Raw genomic sequence first — 13,042 nt, 5'->3', positions numbered from 1 at the left:
TATATGCTGGATTTCGTATCACAAAATCACAAGTCGAACACTTCCCAAGCGTCTAGGACTGTGTGATGTATTATTATTATTATTATTATTATTATTATTGACACAAAAGCACAGTATGTCACAGCAAACGAGATCTATATGCTGGATTTCGTATCACAAAATCACAAGTCGAACACTTCCCAAGCGTCTAGGACTGTGCGATGTATTATTATTATTATTATTATTATTATTATTTTACTGACACAAAAGCACAGTATATCACAGCAAACGAGGTATATATGCTGGATTTCGTATCACAAAATCACAAGTCGAACACTTCCCAAGCGTCTAGGACTGTGTGATGTATTATTATTATTATTATTATTATTATTATTGACACAAAAGCAGAGTATGTCACAGCAAACGAGATCTATATGCTGGATTTCGTATCACAAAATCACAAGTCGAACACTTCCCAAGCGTCTAGGACTGTGTGATGTATTATTATTATTATTATTATTATTATTATTGACACAAAAGCAGAGTATGTCACAGCAAACGAGATCTATATGCTGGATTTCGTATCACAAAATCACAAGTCGAACACTTCCCAAGCGTCTAGGACTGTGCGATGTATTATTATTATTATTATTATTATTATTATTATTATTATTATTATTTTACTGACACAAAAGCACAGTATATCACAGCAAACGAGGTATATATGCTGGATTTCGTATCACAAAATCACAAGTCGAACACTTCCCAAGCGTCTAGGACTGTGTGATGTATTATTATTATTATTATTATTATTATTATTGACACAAAAGCACAGTATGTCACAGCAAACGAGATCTATATGCTGGATTTCGTATCACAAAATCACAAGTCGAACACTTCCCAAGCGTCTAGGACTGTGTGATGTATTATTATTATTATTATTATTATTATTATTATTATTGACACAAAAGCAGAGTATGTCACAGCAAACGAGATCTCTATGCTGGATTTCGTATCACAAAATCACAAGTCGAACACTTCCCAAGCGTCTAGGACTGTGCGATGTATTATTATTATTATTATTATTATTATTATTATTATTATTATTATTTTACTGACACAAAAGCACAGTATATCACAGCAAACGAGGTATATATGCTGGATTTCGTATCACAAAATCACAAGTCGAACACTTCCCAAGCGTCTAGGACTGTGTGATGTATTATTATTATTATTATTATTATTATTATTATTATTGACACAAAAGCAGAGTATGTCACAGCAAACGAGATCTCTATGCTGGATTTCGTATCACAAAATCACAAGTCGAACACTTCCCAAGCGTCTAGGACTGTGCGATGTATTATTATTATTATTATTATTATTATTATTATTATTATTTTACTGACACAAAAGCACAGTATATCACAGCAAACGAGGTATATATGCTGGATTTCGTATCACAAAATCACAAGTCGAACACTTCCCAAGCGTCTAGGACTGTGTGATGTATTATTATTATTATTATTATTATTATTATTGACACAAAAGCACAGTATGTCACAGCAAACGAGATCTATATGCTGGATTTCGTATCACAAAATCACAAGTCGAACACTTCCCAAGCGTCTAGGACTGTGTGATGTATTATTATTATTATTATTATTATTATTATTATTATTATTATACTGACACAAAAGCAGAGTATGTCACACCAAACGAGATCTCTATGCTGGATTTCGTATCACAAAATCACAAGTCGAACACTTCCCAAGCGTCTAGGACTGTGCGATGTATTATTATTATTATTATTATTATTATTATTATTATTATTATTATTATTATTTTACTGACACAAAAGCACAGTATGTCACAGCAAACGAGGTATATATGCTGGATTTCGTATCACAGAATCACAAGTCGAACACTTCCCAAGCATCTAGGACTGCGTGATGTATTATTATTATTATTATTATTATTATTATTATTATTATTACCATCATCATCATCATCATATATTATTATTATTATTCTATTATTTATTATTCTATTATTATTATTATGAATATTATTATTTAATTAATTTTAACAGCACTCCACACAGTCATGCCTGTGGCCACATGACCTAGGAGGTGTCTACGGACAACACCGGCTCTTTGACTTAGAAATGGAGATGAGCAGCAGAGTCGGACACAACTAGACTTAATGTCAGGGGGAAACCTTTACCTTTTAATTAATTTAATTTAAGTAATTTTTTACTTAATTTACTACAAAGATAACCACCTGAAGCCTAACCCTGCCAAGACACAAGTGTGTGCTTTCCACCTACGCAACCATGAAGCCAACAGGAAATTGAAAGTCAAGATATTGTCGAAGGCTTTCATGGCTGGAATCACTCAGTTCTTGTGGGTTTTTTCGGGCTATATGGCCATGTTCTAGAGGCATTTCTCCTGACGTTTCGCCTGCATCTATGGCAGGCATCCTCAGAGGTGAGGTGACCTCACTTCTGAGGATGCCTGCCATAGATGCAGGCGAAACGTCAGGAGAAATGCCTCTAGAACATGGCCATATAGCCCGAAAAAAACCCACAAGAACTGAGTGAAAGTCAAGAGCTTGAACATTGTTTACATCCTAAATATCCTCCTCCTGTGTTGTGACGGACATCTCTGAGACGTACGTACCTTTCCCGAGTCCGGACGTTGCTCCCGTGATCACCACCACCGCGTCCTTGAGGTAGGCCTTGGCCCGCATTCGCCGCAGCAGCCAGAAGACGCCATAGAGGCCCAGGCTGCCAAACAGCAGCGGAAGAACGGCCGCGGAGGTCAGACCCATGAGCCGGGCTTTCGGGCTGCTCCTCCTGGATTTGCGAGAAGGAAGCAAAGCACAAGAACGTTACACCGGGAGTTTGCAAATTTCCAAACACTGCACTATTTCTGCATATCATCATTTGCAAACTTCCAAGCATTGCCCTATTTCGTTTCCCAGCTTTGCAGCATTTTGGGTTTCTGCTTTTGCCACGTGTGGTCATTAGCAAACAAGAGTCCAAGGGTGAGACAACTTGCCACCAACGTTCGCTGACCACTTGGACGCTGCCTTGCGCCACATCTCAAATCGATCCAAGAGAGCCCAAGTATCCGTTCAGTAAACCAGATCCAGGAATAATACTTGTTTTAGTCGATTATACCCAAATCAGCACATTCTGGAAGTTGTTGACCTGAAATGCAACTTTTCAGGCTTCCCAAGAAATGGATATTCTAATGCAAAGACATGCATTACATCCAGGCTTTGAAGCAACAACAATAACAACAACAACAAACAAACAAACCGGAAGACAGCTGGGTTTGGGTCTCCTCCCTCCGTGTGGGTTGCCAATGTGCCACAAGTGACAAAACACCATTATTTCAGAGGCCACGAACACTTGTAGGTATGCCAAGGCACACTGTTGGGCATCTCATGTAGGTGCCAACTGAAAACATGAGTTCTCATGACTTGCCATGTGCACTGTTTCCTGTCCTGTTTCATCTTTCTGGTGTGTGGTTTTACCAGTTGTGGAGGGCAGTGTGATCCTTTTGTGGTTGCTCTTTCACAAATCCGTAGGCAGCTTGACAATTACCTGGTTAAAGTATAGCATGTAATTTGTACTGAAAGGAAGACCCAATCCGTTGGGACTAAAAATCAACAAACTCTGATCGACTCTACAGGAAAGGCATCTAAGTCAATGGAAGATTTCTCTCAAAATATGCCCATGGCATAGCACAGGTTTGGGCAAATCCAGGCACTTCTCTCTCTCACCATCCTGTCCTTCCTTCCTTCTCTCTTTCCTTCCTCCTTCCCTTCCTTCCCCCTTACCTCCTTCTTTCTCCTTCTCTTCCACCCTTTCGTCCTTCCTTCTTGTCTTTTCTTCCTTCACTCTTTTCTGCCTCCCTCTTTCTCCCTCCCTCCATTCCCTTCACCCTTTCATCCTTCATCCCTTCTCTCTCTCCATCCCTCCCTTCCATCCATCTATCCATCCATCCTTCCCTTCCACCCTTTCATCCTTCCTTCTTGTCTTTTCTTCCTTCACTCTTTTCTCCCTCCCTCCATTCCCTTCACCCTTTCATTTTTCCCTCCCTTCTCTCTTTTCTTCCTGCTCTCTTTCCTTTCTCTTTACCTCCCTCCCTCCTTCTCCTTCAATCCTTCCCTTCCACCCTTCCTTCCTTCTTGTCTTTTCTTCCTTCACTCTTTTCTGCCTTTCTTTTTCTCCCTCCCTCAATTCCCCTCCACCCTTTCATCCTTCCTCCCTCTCCCTCCCTTCCATCAATCTATCTATCCATCCATCCATCCTTCCCTTCCACCCTTCCTTCTTGTCTTTTCTTCCTTCACTCTTTTCTGCCTCTCTCCTTCTCCCTCCCTCCATTCCCTTCCACCCTTTCATTTTTCCCTCCCTTTTATCTTTTCTTCCTGCTCTCTTTCTTTTCTCTTTACCTCCCTCCCTCTTTCTCCTTCCATCCTTCCTTTCCACCCTTCCTTCCTTCCTTCTTGTCTTTTCTTCCTTCGCTCTTTCCCTTTTCTCCCTCCATCCATTCCCTTCCACGCTTTCATCCTTCCTCCCTTCTCTCACTCCCTCCCTTCCATCGATCTATGCATCCATCCTTCCCTTCCACCCTTTCATTCTTCCCTCCCTTTACTTTTCTTCCTGTTCTTTCCTTCCTCTTTACCTCCCTCCCTCTTTCTCCTTCCACCCTTTCATTTTTCCTTCCCTCTTTCCATCCATCCATTGATCCCTTCCCTCCCTTTTGTCTTTTCTTCCTGCTCTTTCCTCCCTCTTTACTTCCCTCCCTTTCTCCTTCCATCCTTTCCTTCCACCGTTTTGTCCTTCCTTCCCTCTTTCCTCCCTCTCGCCTTCTTTCTCCTTCCTTCCTTTTTGTCTTTCCTTCCTTCCCTCTTCCTTTTATCCTTCCTTCCCTTCCTTTCTTCCACCTTTCTCTTTCTCCTTTTTCCTTCCTACTCTTTTTTCTTCCTCCTTCCCTTCCTTCCTTCCATCCTTCCCTTTCACCCTTTCATCCTTCTTTCCCTTTTGTCTTTCCTTCCTCCCTTCCCTCTTCCCTTTATTCTCCCCTTCCTTCATCCTTCTCTTTTTTCTTCCTCTTTCCCTTCCTTCCTTCCATCCTTCCCTTCCACCCTTTCATCCTTCCTTCCCTCTCTTCTGTCTTTCCTTCCTCCCCTTCCTTCCCTCCTTCCTTCATCCTTCCCTTTCTTCTCTTTCATCCTTCGCTTTTTTCTTCCTCCTTCCCTTCCTTCCATCCATTCCACACTTCCTTCCTTCCTTTTTGTATTTCCTTTCTTCTCTCTTTCGTTCCTCTTTCTCTTACTCTCTTTCTCCTTCCATCCTTTCCTTCCACCCTTTCATAATTCCCTCTTTCTCTTTCTTTCTTTTCCTTTTATCTTTTCCTCCTTCCTTCTCTCCCTCTTTCTCCTTCCATCCTTCCCTTCCTCCATTTCATCCTTCCTTCCTTCTTTCCTTCCATCCTTCCCTTCCTTCCTTCCATCACTGGGTAGCCAGTCCTCCTAGTAGGGAGTGCTAGCAAGTGGCCCCCAAGTTAGAAAGTTTGCCCAGGCCTGGTGTAGCATATAAATTATTAGTAAACACTGCATTTTTTCATAAGGAAACAAAAAAACTAGATGCACATTTAAAAACAAACAAACAAATGTCAAGGCAACCCAGTGATTCCAGCCATGAAAGCCTTCGACAACACATTGAACATCTCTACGGAGAGCTACTGTTCCAAGACACACGGAGATTGAAGATACACACACACACATACATACACCCCACTTGCCTCACTAGCAACAGAACCTCATTGCCACAGATGCAGGTGAAACATCAGGAGAAAATGCTGCTAGAACATGGCCATTCAGCCCAGAAAACACACAGCAACCCAAATGTCAAGGCATTTTTGAGAGTTAGTAAATCTGCTGGGAAATATGAAACTCTGGACCTGGGATACATGGAGTAAGTTTGCACACATTGGGCATTTTGCACAGTTTATCCTATCTGGATAGAAATGAACATCTTTTGCAAGGTTTATCACTTTGAGGTTAGATTTTAGGTGAATGCTACCCAATGGAACGCCTCTGCAGTTCCTCCCTGGCTTTGGAAATGTCAGAAAATGTTACTCATGCACCTTGGGGTTGAGAGGCTTGTGGTTTTTCAGGGTGAGCGGAGTAAGAAAATCATCGCTTTCCAGGTGCCAAATTCGGTGCCGCCTAATATTAACACCTGTGCTCCGTAATTACAGCCGAAGGCAAGATGACTAGGAACACGAGACGCTGTTGCAACACGTTCTGGCCTTCCTTTCTGCAGGAACATCCGTTTTCTATGGTCCTGGAGAAGCGGTGCAAGTCTGAGTAGAAACGATGGACTCTATGGGTCACACCAGGATGTTTCTATAGGATGCTGCACTATTCCGAGCCAGGTGTCCGGTGCATCAGTCTTAGCATTATTGACCCTCTTGTCACCAGGTTTCTGGAGTTTCAAGGAGTAGAAAGAGCCGAGGTTGGCTACGGCTCACTTCCCAGTGGAAATGTGGGAAGCCAATTGACTTCTCCATCACATAATTAAGCTGACAAGCAGATGTAATTATGATAAATCTAATTCTCTGCAGCAACAACAAGACTTTGTTCTTCTGCAACAACAAGAAAAGTTCTATTCTTTTCAATGGAAGCTGCAAATTGCATAGAATCCTAGAATCAAAGAGTTGGAAGAGACCTCCTGGGCCATCCAGTCCAACCCCATTCTGCCAAGAAGCAGGAATATTGCATTCAAATCACCCCTGACAGATGGCCATCCAGCCTCTGTTTCAAAGCTTCCAAAGAAGGAGCCTCCACCACACTCCGGGGCAGAGAGTTCCACTGCTGAACGGCTCTCACAGTCAGGAAGTTCCTCCTCGTGTTCAGATGGAATCTCCTCTCTTGTAGTTTGAAGCCATTGTTCCATTGCGTCCTAGTCTCCAAGGAAGCAGAAAACAAGCTTGCTCCCTCCTCCTTCCTGTGGCTTCCTCTCACATATTTATTCATGGCTATCATATTTCTTCTCAGCTTTCTCTTCTTCAGGCTAAACATGCCCAGCTCCTTAAGCCGCTCCTCACAGGGCTTGTTCTCCAGACCCTTGATCATTTGAACCACCCTCGTTTACGGGTTTATGTTTGAAGTACTGCTGTGGATTTTGGTTCTCTTGACTTTATGATCTTTGTCATTTTTGGATTACTGCTATTTTGTATTTTCTGTTCTACTGATCCTTCTGGAATTGCCCTTTTTACCTGCTTTCTTTCGACTTACAAACGACTCATAGTGAACAACGGGGATCTGACATTAGGAAGTCTTTATTTTTATTATTTAACTAGCTGTCCCCTACCACGCATTGCTATGGCCCAATCTGTGTATTTGTGTGTGTATTTGTGTATATATGTGTTTGTGTGTGTGTATATATATGTGTGTGTATATTTGTGTATTTGTGTGTTTATATATGGAGCCCCCGGTGGCGCAGTGGGCTAAAGCACTGAGCTGCTGAGCTTGTTGATCGAAAGGTCGCAGGTTCGATTGCGTGGAGCGGCGTGAGCTTCCGCTGTCAGCCCTAGCTTCTGCCAACCTAGCAGTTCGAAAATATGTAAATGTGAGTAGATCAATAGGTACCGCTCCGGCGGGAAGGTAACGGCGCTCCATGCAGTCATGCTGGCCACATGACCTTGGAGGTGTCTACGGACAACGCTGGCTCTTCGGCTTAGAAATGGAGATGAGCACTACACCCCAGAGTCAGACATGACTGGACTTAATGTCAGGGGACTACCTTTACCTTTACCTATGTGTACATGCATATTGTGTATATGTGTGTGCTTGTCTATATGCATATTTGTGTGTGTTTGTGCATATATATATACGAATGTGTGCATGTGTGTATGTGTATATGTATATATAGTTTATTTTGGGGGGGTTTAAGTCTGTTCTGCTGGGTTTTTTGTGTGTTTTTAGGAGTGATGGATACTCATTGGCCTGATAGGTGTATTGTGTCCAAGTTTGGTGTCAAATTGTCCAGTGGTTTTTGAGTTATGTTAATCCCACAAACGAACATTACATTTTATTTATATACATTGGATTATGTTATGTTTGCCTGGTTTAAGTGTGTCCTTTTTTCTTTTATCAATTTTGATGACGTATTTTTTTGTGCTGAAACATAATAAACACATGTTTAAAGTGTTCCTATAGAGACATTATATGAGTGGACCAGGTAAGGATGGAAGTGAGCTGGAGAAGGGGGAAAGCAGTCCTTACAATGACCATACCCAGGTAATAATGGAGTTCTTAGCAGAATCCTGTATTCAGGGAATGCATACGTATGCAGCACCAGGTGCATATGCTAGTCACAAATCTGAGACAAACTCCAACTAAAGCAGAAGGCAACTCCATGCACAGAACAAGAGAAGGGAAATGGAAGCGGGGAAGAGTGATAAACCACCTTTTCCACGGCTGGGCCCAAGTGATACAAGCCTCGGGGTCCACAGTCAGAGAAAATGCCTTACCACAGACGTCAGGAGAAAGCTTTGCCTCGGCTAACCATGGCGCCAGGTTAAAGAGCTCCATCTCATTGCTTTTAGAGATTCAGTTCTTCTACGGGAAGAAGGTTCAATCAGCAACACGTTATGAGAAAATGTCGGCACCGCCATTCGTGCAACAAAGCCATTTCTATTCCACGCTCCGTCACCCAGGTGATTGCCAATGTGTATTGTCAAGTGAACCATCAATTCCACAATATATTTAGGAAAGACTATAAAATGGGGTTTGCTAAAAAGTCATTGGGAGTGTTGCAACCCAGAGCAGGAAACGAGACCATAAGATAACAATCCACCACACTTGACTGTGGGGAAAAACAATCCCTTTTTATTGATGAAAAATGGTTACAAAATAGAGAAAATGCAAAGTCAAAAAGCCACAGTACAATTCAGCAGTCAAGAATATCCATGAACTAGATCAAAATCCAAAAGCAACACTGTAAAAACCTGGAACCTGTTAGCAATCCACTAACCGTACTTGGAGTACTAGAAGCCTCTTGGGATGTAGGCCACGGGAAACGGGGAATTCTGCCAAGGTAATGCCTCAGTCTAAACAATGCCTGATCTAATGAGACAACCTGGCGAGAGGCACTTAAAACTGAAAAAACTGTTTCGTGACATGCCTCCAGGCTTTGAAGCCTGTGTTTCCTTTTCCCTTAATCTGCTTGACCTTCGCAGACTCTGCGATTCACTCCTGTTTTTCCAAATCTGTCCTTTCCTATCCTCATTTAAAAAAAAGCCAGGTGTTAGCTCCTCTGGAGAGCTATCACCGCTTGGCTCTGAGACGTTCTCATCAGAATGTGTGGTTTCACTTTCCAAGCCACTGACCTCAGAATCAACATTTTCATTACCATCAGGGAAAAATACATTTTCAGTGGCATCAGGAAATACAATCAGAGAATCAGGTTCAGGTTCACACGCAGGCTGAACCCCAACAGGGAGTTGGAAAATATTTTGGGGAAAGAAAATAAAGGACTGATTTCCAGTGAAACAGGTAGGGTGATTTTCAGTGAAACAGATACAGGGCCGGGCTTTAGGACAGCTGGTTAATCACTAGCAGCAATAAATCACTGCCGGAAGGTGGCAAGTTTGCATGAGCTTAAACCTGAGTTGGGTTTGAGCTCCTGACTGTTAATAGCTCAGCTTACTGTTAACCTAAGCAATTTGAAAACAGCTGAGTGGTGAGTAGAGAAATTAGGGACCGCTTAAAGCCAGGAGGTTAATTGACAACATCATAAAATATGCTGGAGATCAAAGAGCAAGGAGGAAATACTATGATCAAGGGCTCAGTGTCATAGTAGATCAAGGCTGCAATTGAGCAACCTCCAGGAGCTGAAGTTGGGGAAAAAATGCTGAATTACCTCTATTTGTCTGTCTGTCTGTTATGTCTAAAAATGGCATTGAATGTTTGTCATGTATATGTGCGTTGTAATCACCCTGAGTCCCCTTCAGGGTGAGAAGGGTGGAAAGAAAGAAGGAAGGAAAGAAAGAAGGGTAGAGAAGGAAGGAGAGAGAGAAAGAGGGAAAGGAGGAGGGAAGGAGAGAAAGAAAGAAGGGTAGAGAAGAAAGGAAGGAGAGAAAGCGAGAGAGAAGGAGGGAAAGAAAGGTAGAGAAGGAAGGAAGGAGAGAAGGAGGGAAAGAAGAAGGGAAAGAAGGAGGGCAGGAGAGAAAGAAAGAAGGGTAGAGAGGAAAGGAAGGAGAGAAAGAAAGAGAGAAGGAGGGAAAGAAGGAGAGAAAGAAAGAAGGGTAGAGAAGAAAGGAAGGAGAGAAAGCGAGAGAGAAGGAGGGAAAGAAAGGTAGAGAAGGAAGGAAGGAGAGAAGGAGGGAAAGAAGGAGGGCAGGAGAGAAAGAAAGAAGGGTAGAGAGGAAAGGAAGGAGAGAAAGAAAGAGAGAAGGAGGGAAAGAAGGAGAGAAAGAAAGAAGGGTAGAGAAGAAAGGAAGGAGAGAAAGCGAGAGAGAAGGAGGGAAAGAAAGGTAGAGAAGGAAGGAAGGAGAGAAGGAGGAAAAGAAGGAGGGCAGGAGAGAAAGAAAGAAGGGTAGAGAAGAAAGGAAGGAGAGAAAGAAAGAGAGAAGGAGGGAAAGAAGGAGAGAAGGAAAGAAAGGTAGAGAAGGAAGGAAGGAAGGAAGGAGAGAAAGAAAGAGAGAAGGAGGGAAAGAAGGAGAGAAAGAAAGAAGGGTAGAGAAGAAAGGAAGGAGAGAAAGCGAGAGAGAAGGAGGGCAGGAGAGAAAGAAAGAAGGGTAGAGAAGAAAGGAAGGAGAGAACGAGAGAGAGAAGGAAAGAAGAGAAGGAAGGAGAGATGGAGGGAAAGAAGGAGGGAAGGAGAGAAAGGAAAGAAAGCAGGGTAGCGAAGGAAGGAGAGGAGGGTGAGAAAGAGGGGAAAAGGAAAGAAAGGTAGAGAAGGAAGGAAGGAGAGAAGGAAATAAAAAAGTGAAAGAGGGAAGGAAGGAGAGAAGGAACGAAAGAGAGAAAGAGAGAAGGAAGGATGGAACCAAAGAGCAAAGGAAGCGAGAAAAGAAACAGATAAAGAAGGGAGAAAGAAGGGAAAGAAAAAGAGGGAAGGAAGGAAAGAGGGAGGGAAGGAAGGAAGGAGAGAAATAAGGAGGGAGAGAAAGAGGCAAGGTTGGCCACAGCAACACATGGCGGGTACAGCTAGTAATGAATACAACCAAATTTATTTCCTGTTTTCTCAAGACTGCATTCAAGCGCCTGCAAAACCGAGCCATTTTTTCCCCTGAGCATGGGTTCACTTGCCCAGTGTCTGATTCAGAGTGTCATCAAGACACAACAAGCATCTACTTGTTCAACAGCAAAAACAAACCACGGTTCGAACTTGGGAATGTTTCCAAACCAACTCGCTCTTAGGCTCACTATTTTATCCTCCACCTGGGAAGCATTGCGACCATTCAAAACCACGTTCCCCATACAATCCGGTTGACTAGTCAATATCCTTGAAGTGACTGGACTGACCTTGAAGGAGCTGGGGGTGGTGACGGCCAACAGGGAGCTCTGGTGTGGGCTGGTCCATGAGGTCATGAAGAGTCGGAGACGACTGAACGAATGAACAAGTCAGCTGATCATTCTTCATTATCTGTTGCAGAATCAAACATTGATGCAGAAGAATCTGTGGATACAGGGGGACAACTATAATGTTTTTACATAGCGTTCAGTGCTCTTTAGTTTTCACTTAGTTTGGGTTCCCAAATGTTATTGAACAACATCTCCCATCACTTTTGATTAGTTTGAAAACATGCAAATGTGAGTAGATCAATAGGTACTGCTCCGGAGGGGAAGGTAACGGCGCTCCATGTAGTCATGCCAGTGGCCACATGACCCTGGAGGTGTCTACGGACAACGCCGGCTCCTCGGCTTACAAATGGAGATGAGCACCAGAATCAGACACAACTAGAATCAATGCCAGGGGAAAACCTTTACTTTTACCTTAATGGGAATTGAGATATTGATTTCATTGATTGATCAATAATAAGAGTAACATAATGGGTATTGAGATACTGATTCTATTGATTGATGGAATTGATTATGATTCTGGGACTCATGTAATAATATGAGTAACATAATGGGAATTGAGATACTGGTTTTATTGATTAATGGAATTATGATCCTGGCACTCATATCAATAAAGTTTTATTATTATTATTATTATTATTATTATTATTATTATTATATAATGAGAATTGAGATAGTGATTTTATTGACTGATGGAATGATGATTCTGGGACTCATATGAATAATATGAATAATATAATGGGAATTGAGATATTGATTTTATTGATTGAATTGATTATTATTCTGGGACTCATATGAATAATATCAGTAATATTGTATAATGGGAACTGAGATATTGATGTTATTGATGATGGAATTGATTATGATTCTGGGTCTCATATGGATAATGTAATGGGAATTGAGATATTGATTATTGATTGATGGAATTATGATTCTGGGACTCATATCAATAATATTAAGAATATAATGGGAATTGAGGTATTGATGTTATTGATGATGGAATTGACTATGATTCTGGGTCTCATATGAATAATATAATGGGAATTGAGATATTGATTATTGATTGATGGAATTATGATTCTGGGACTCATATGAATAATATGATCTGGGACTCACATCAATAATATGAGTAATATTATGGGAATTGAGATATTGATTATTGATTGATGGAATTATGATTCTGGGACTCATATGAATAATATGATCTGGGACTCACATCAATACGAGTAATATAATGGGAATTGAGATATTGATTAATGATTGATGGAATTATGATTCTGGGACTCATGAATAATATCAGTAATATAATTGGAACTGAGATATTGATTTTATTGATTAATGGAATTGATTATGGTTCAATAATATTAGTAATATAATAGGAATTGAGATATTTATGTTATTGATGATGGAATTGATGATGATTCTGGGTCTCATATGAATGAGTAATATAATG

General features: G+C 41.5%; 1 protein-coding gene across 2 annotated transcripts in view; it reads right to left on the bottom strand.

Annotated features, from left to right (window-relative positions):
* Positions 1–13,042, bottom strand: part of LOC132780019 (dehydrogenase/reductase SDR family member 7B) — a 39,425-nt gene that overhangs the window by 24,743 nt on the left and 1,640 nt on the right. The window contains exons 2-3 of one of the 2 annotated variants that reach the window (XM_067462096.1): positions 8,535–8,622; positions 2,661–2,836 (exon numbers count right to left, since the gene is read on the bottom strand). In XM_067462096.1, coding sequence (XP_067318197.1) covers positions 2,661–2,811 — 151 coding nt within the window. In that variant the 5' untranslated portion in view covers positions 2,812–2,836; positions 8,535–8,622. The remainder of the gene's footprint in view (positions 1–2,660; positions 2,837–8,534; positions 8,623–13,042) is intronic. The other variant, XM_067462095.1, reaches the window with a different exon arrangement.

The sequence above is a fragment of the Anolis sagrei genome, chromosome Y (assembly GCF_037176765.1).
Source record: "Anolis sagrei isolate rAnoSag1 chromosome Y, rAnoSag1.mat, whole genome shotgun sequence".
NCBI classification, from domain to species: domain Eukaryota; kingdom Metazoa; phylum Chordata; class Lepidosauria; order Squamata; family Dactyloidae; genus Anolis; species Anolis sagrei.
Note: the sequence above shows the minus strand (reverse complement) of the source record. Positions and strands in the feature narration are given on the sequence as shown.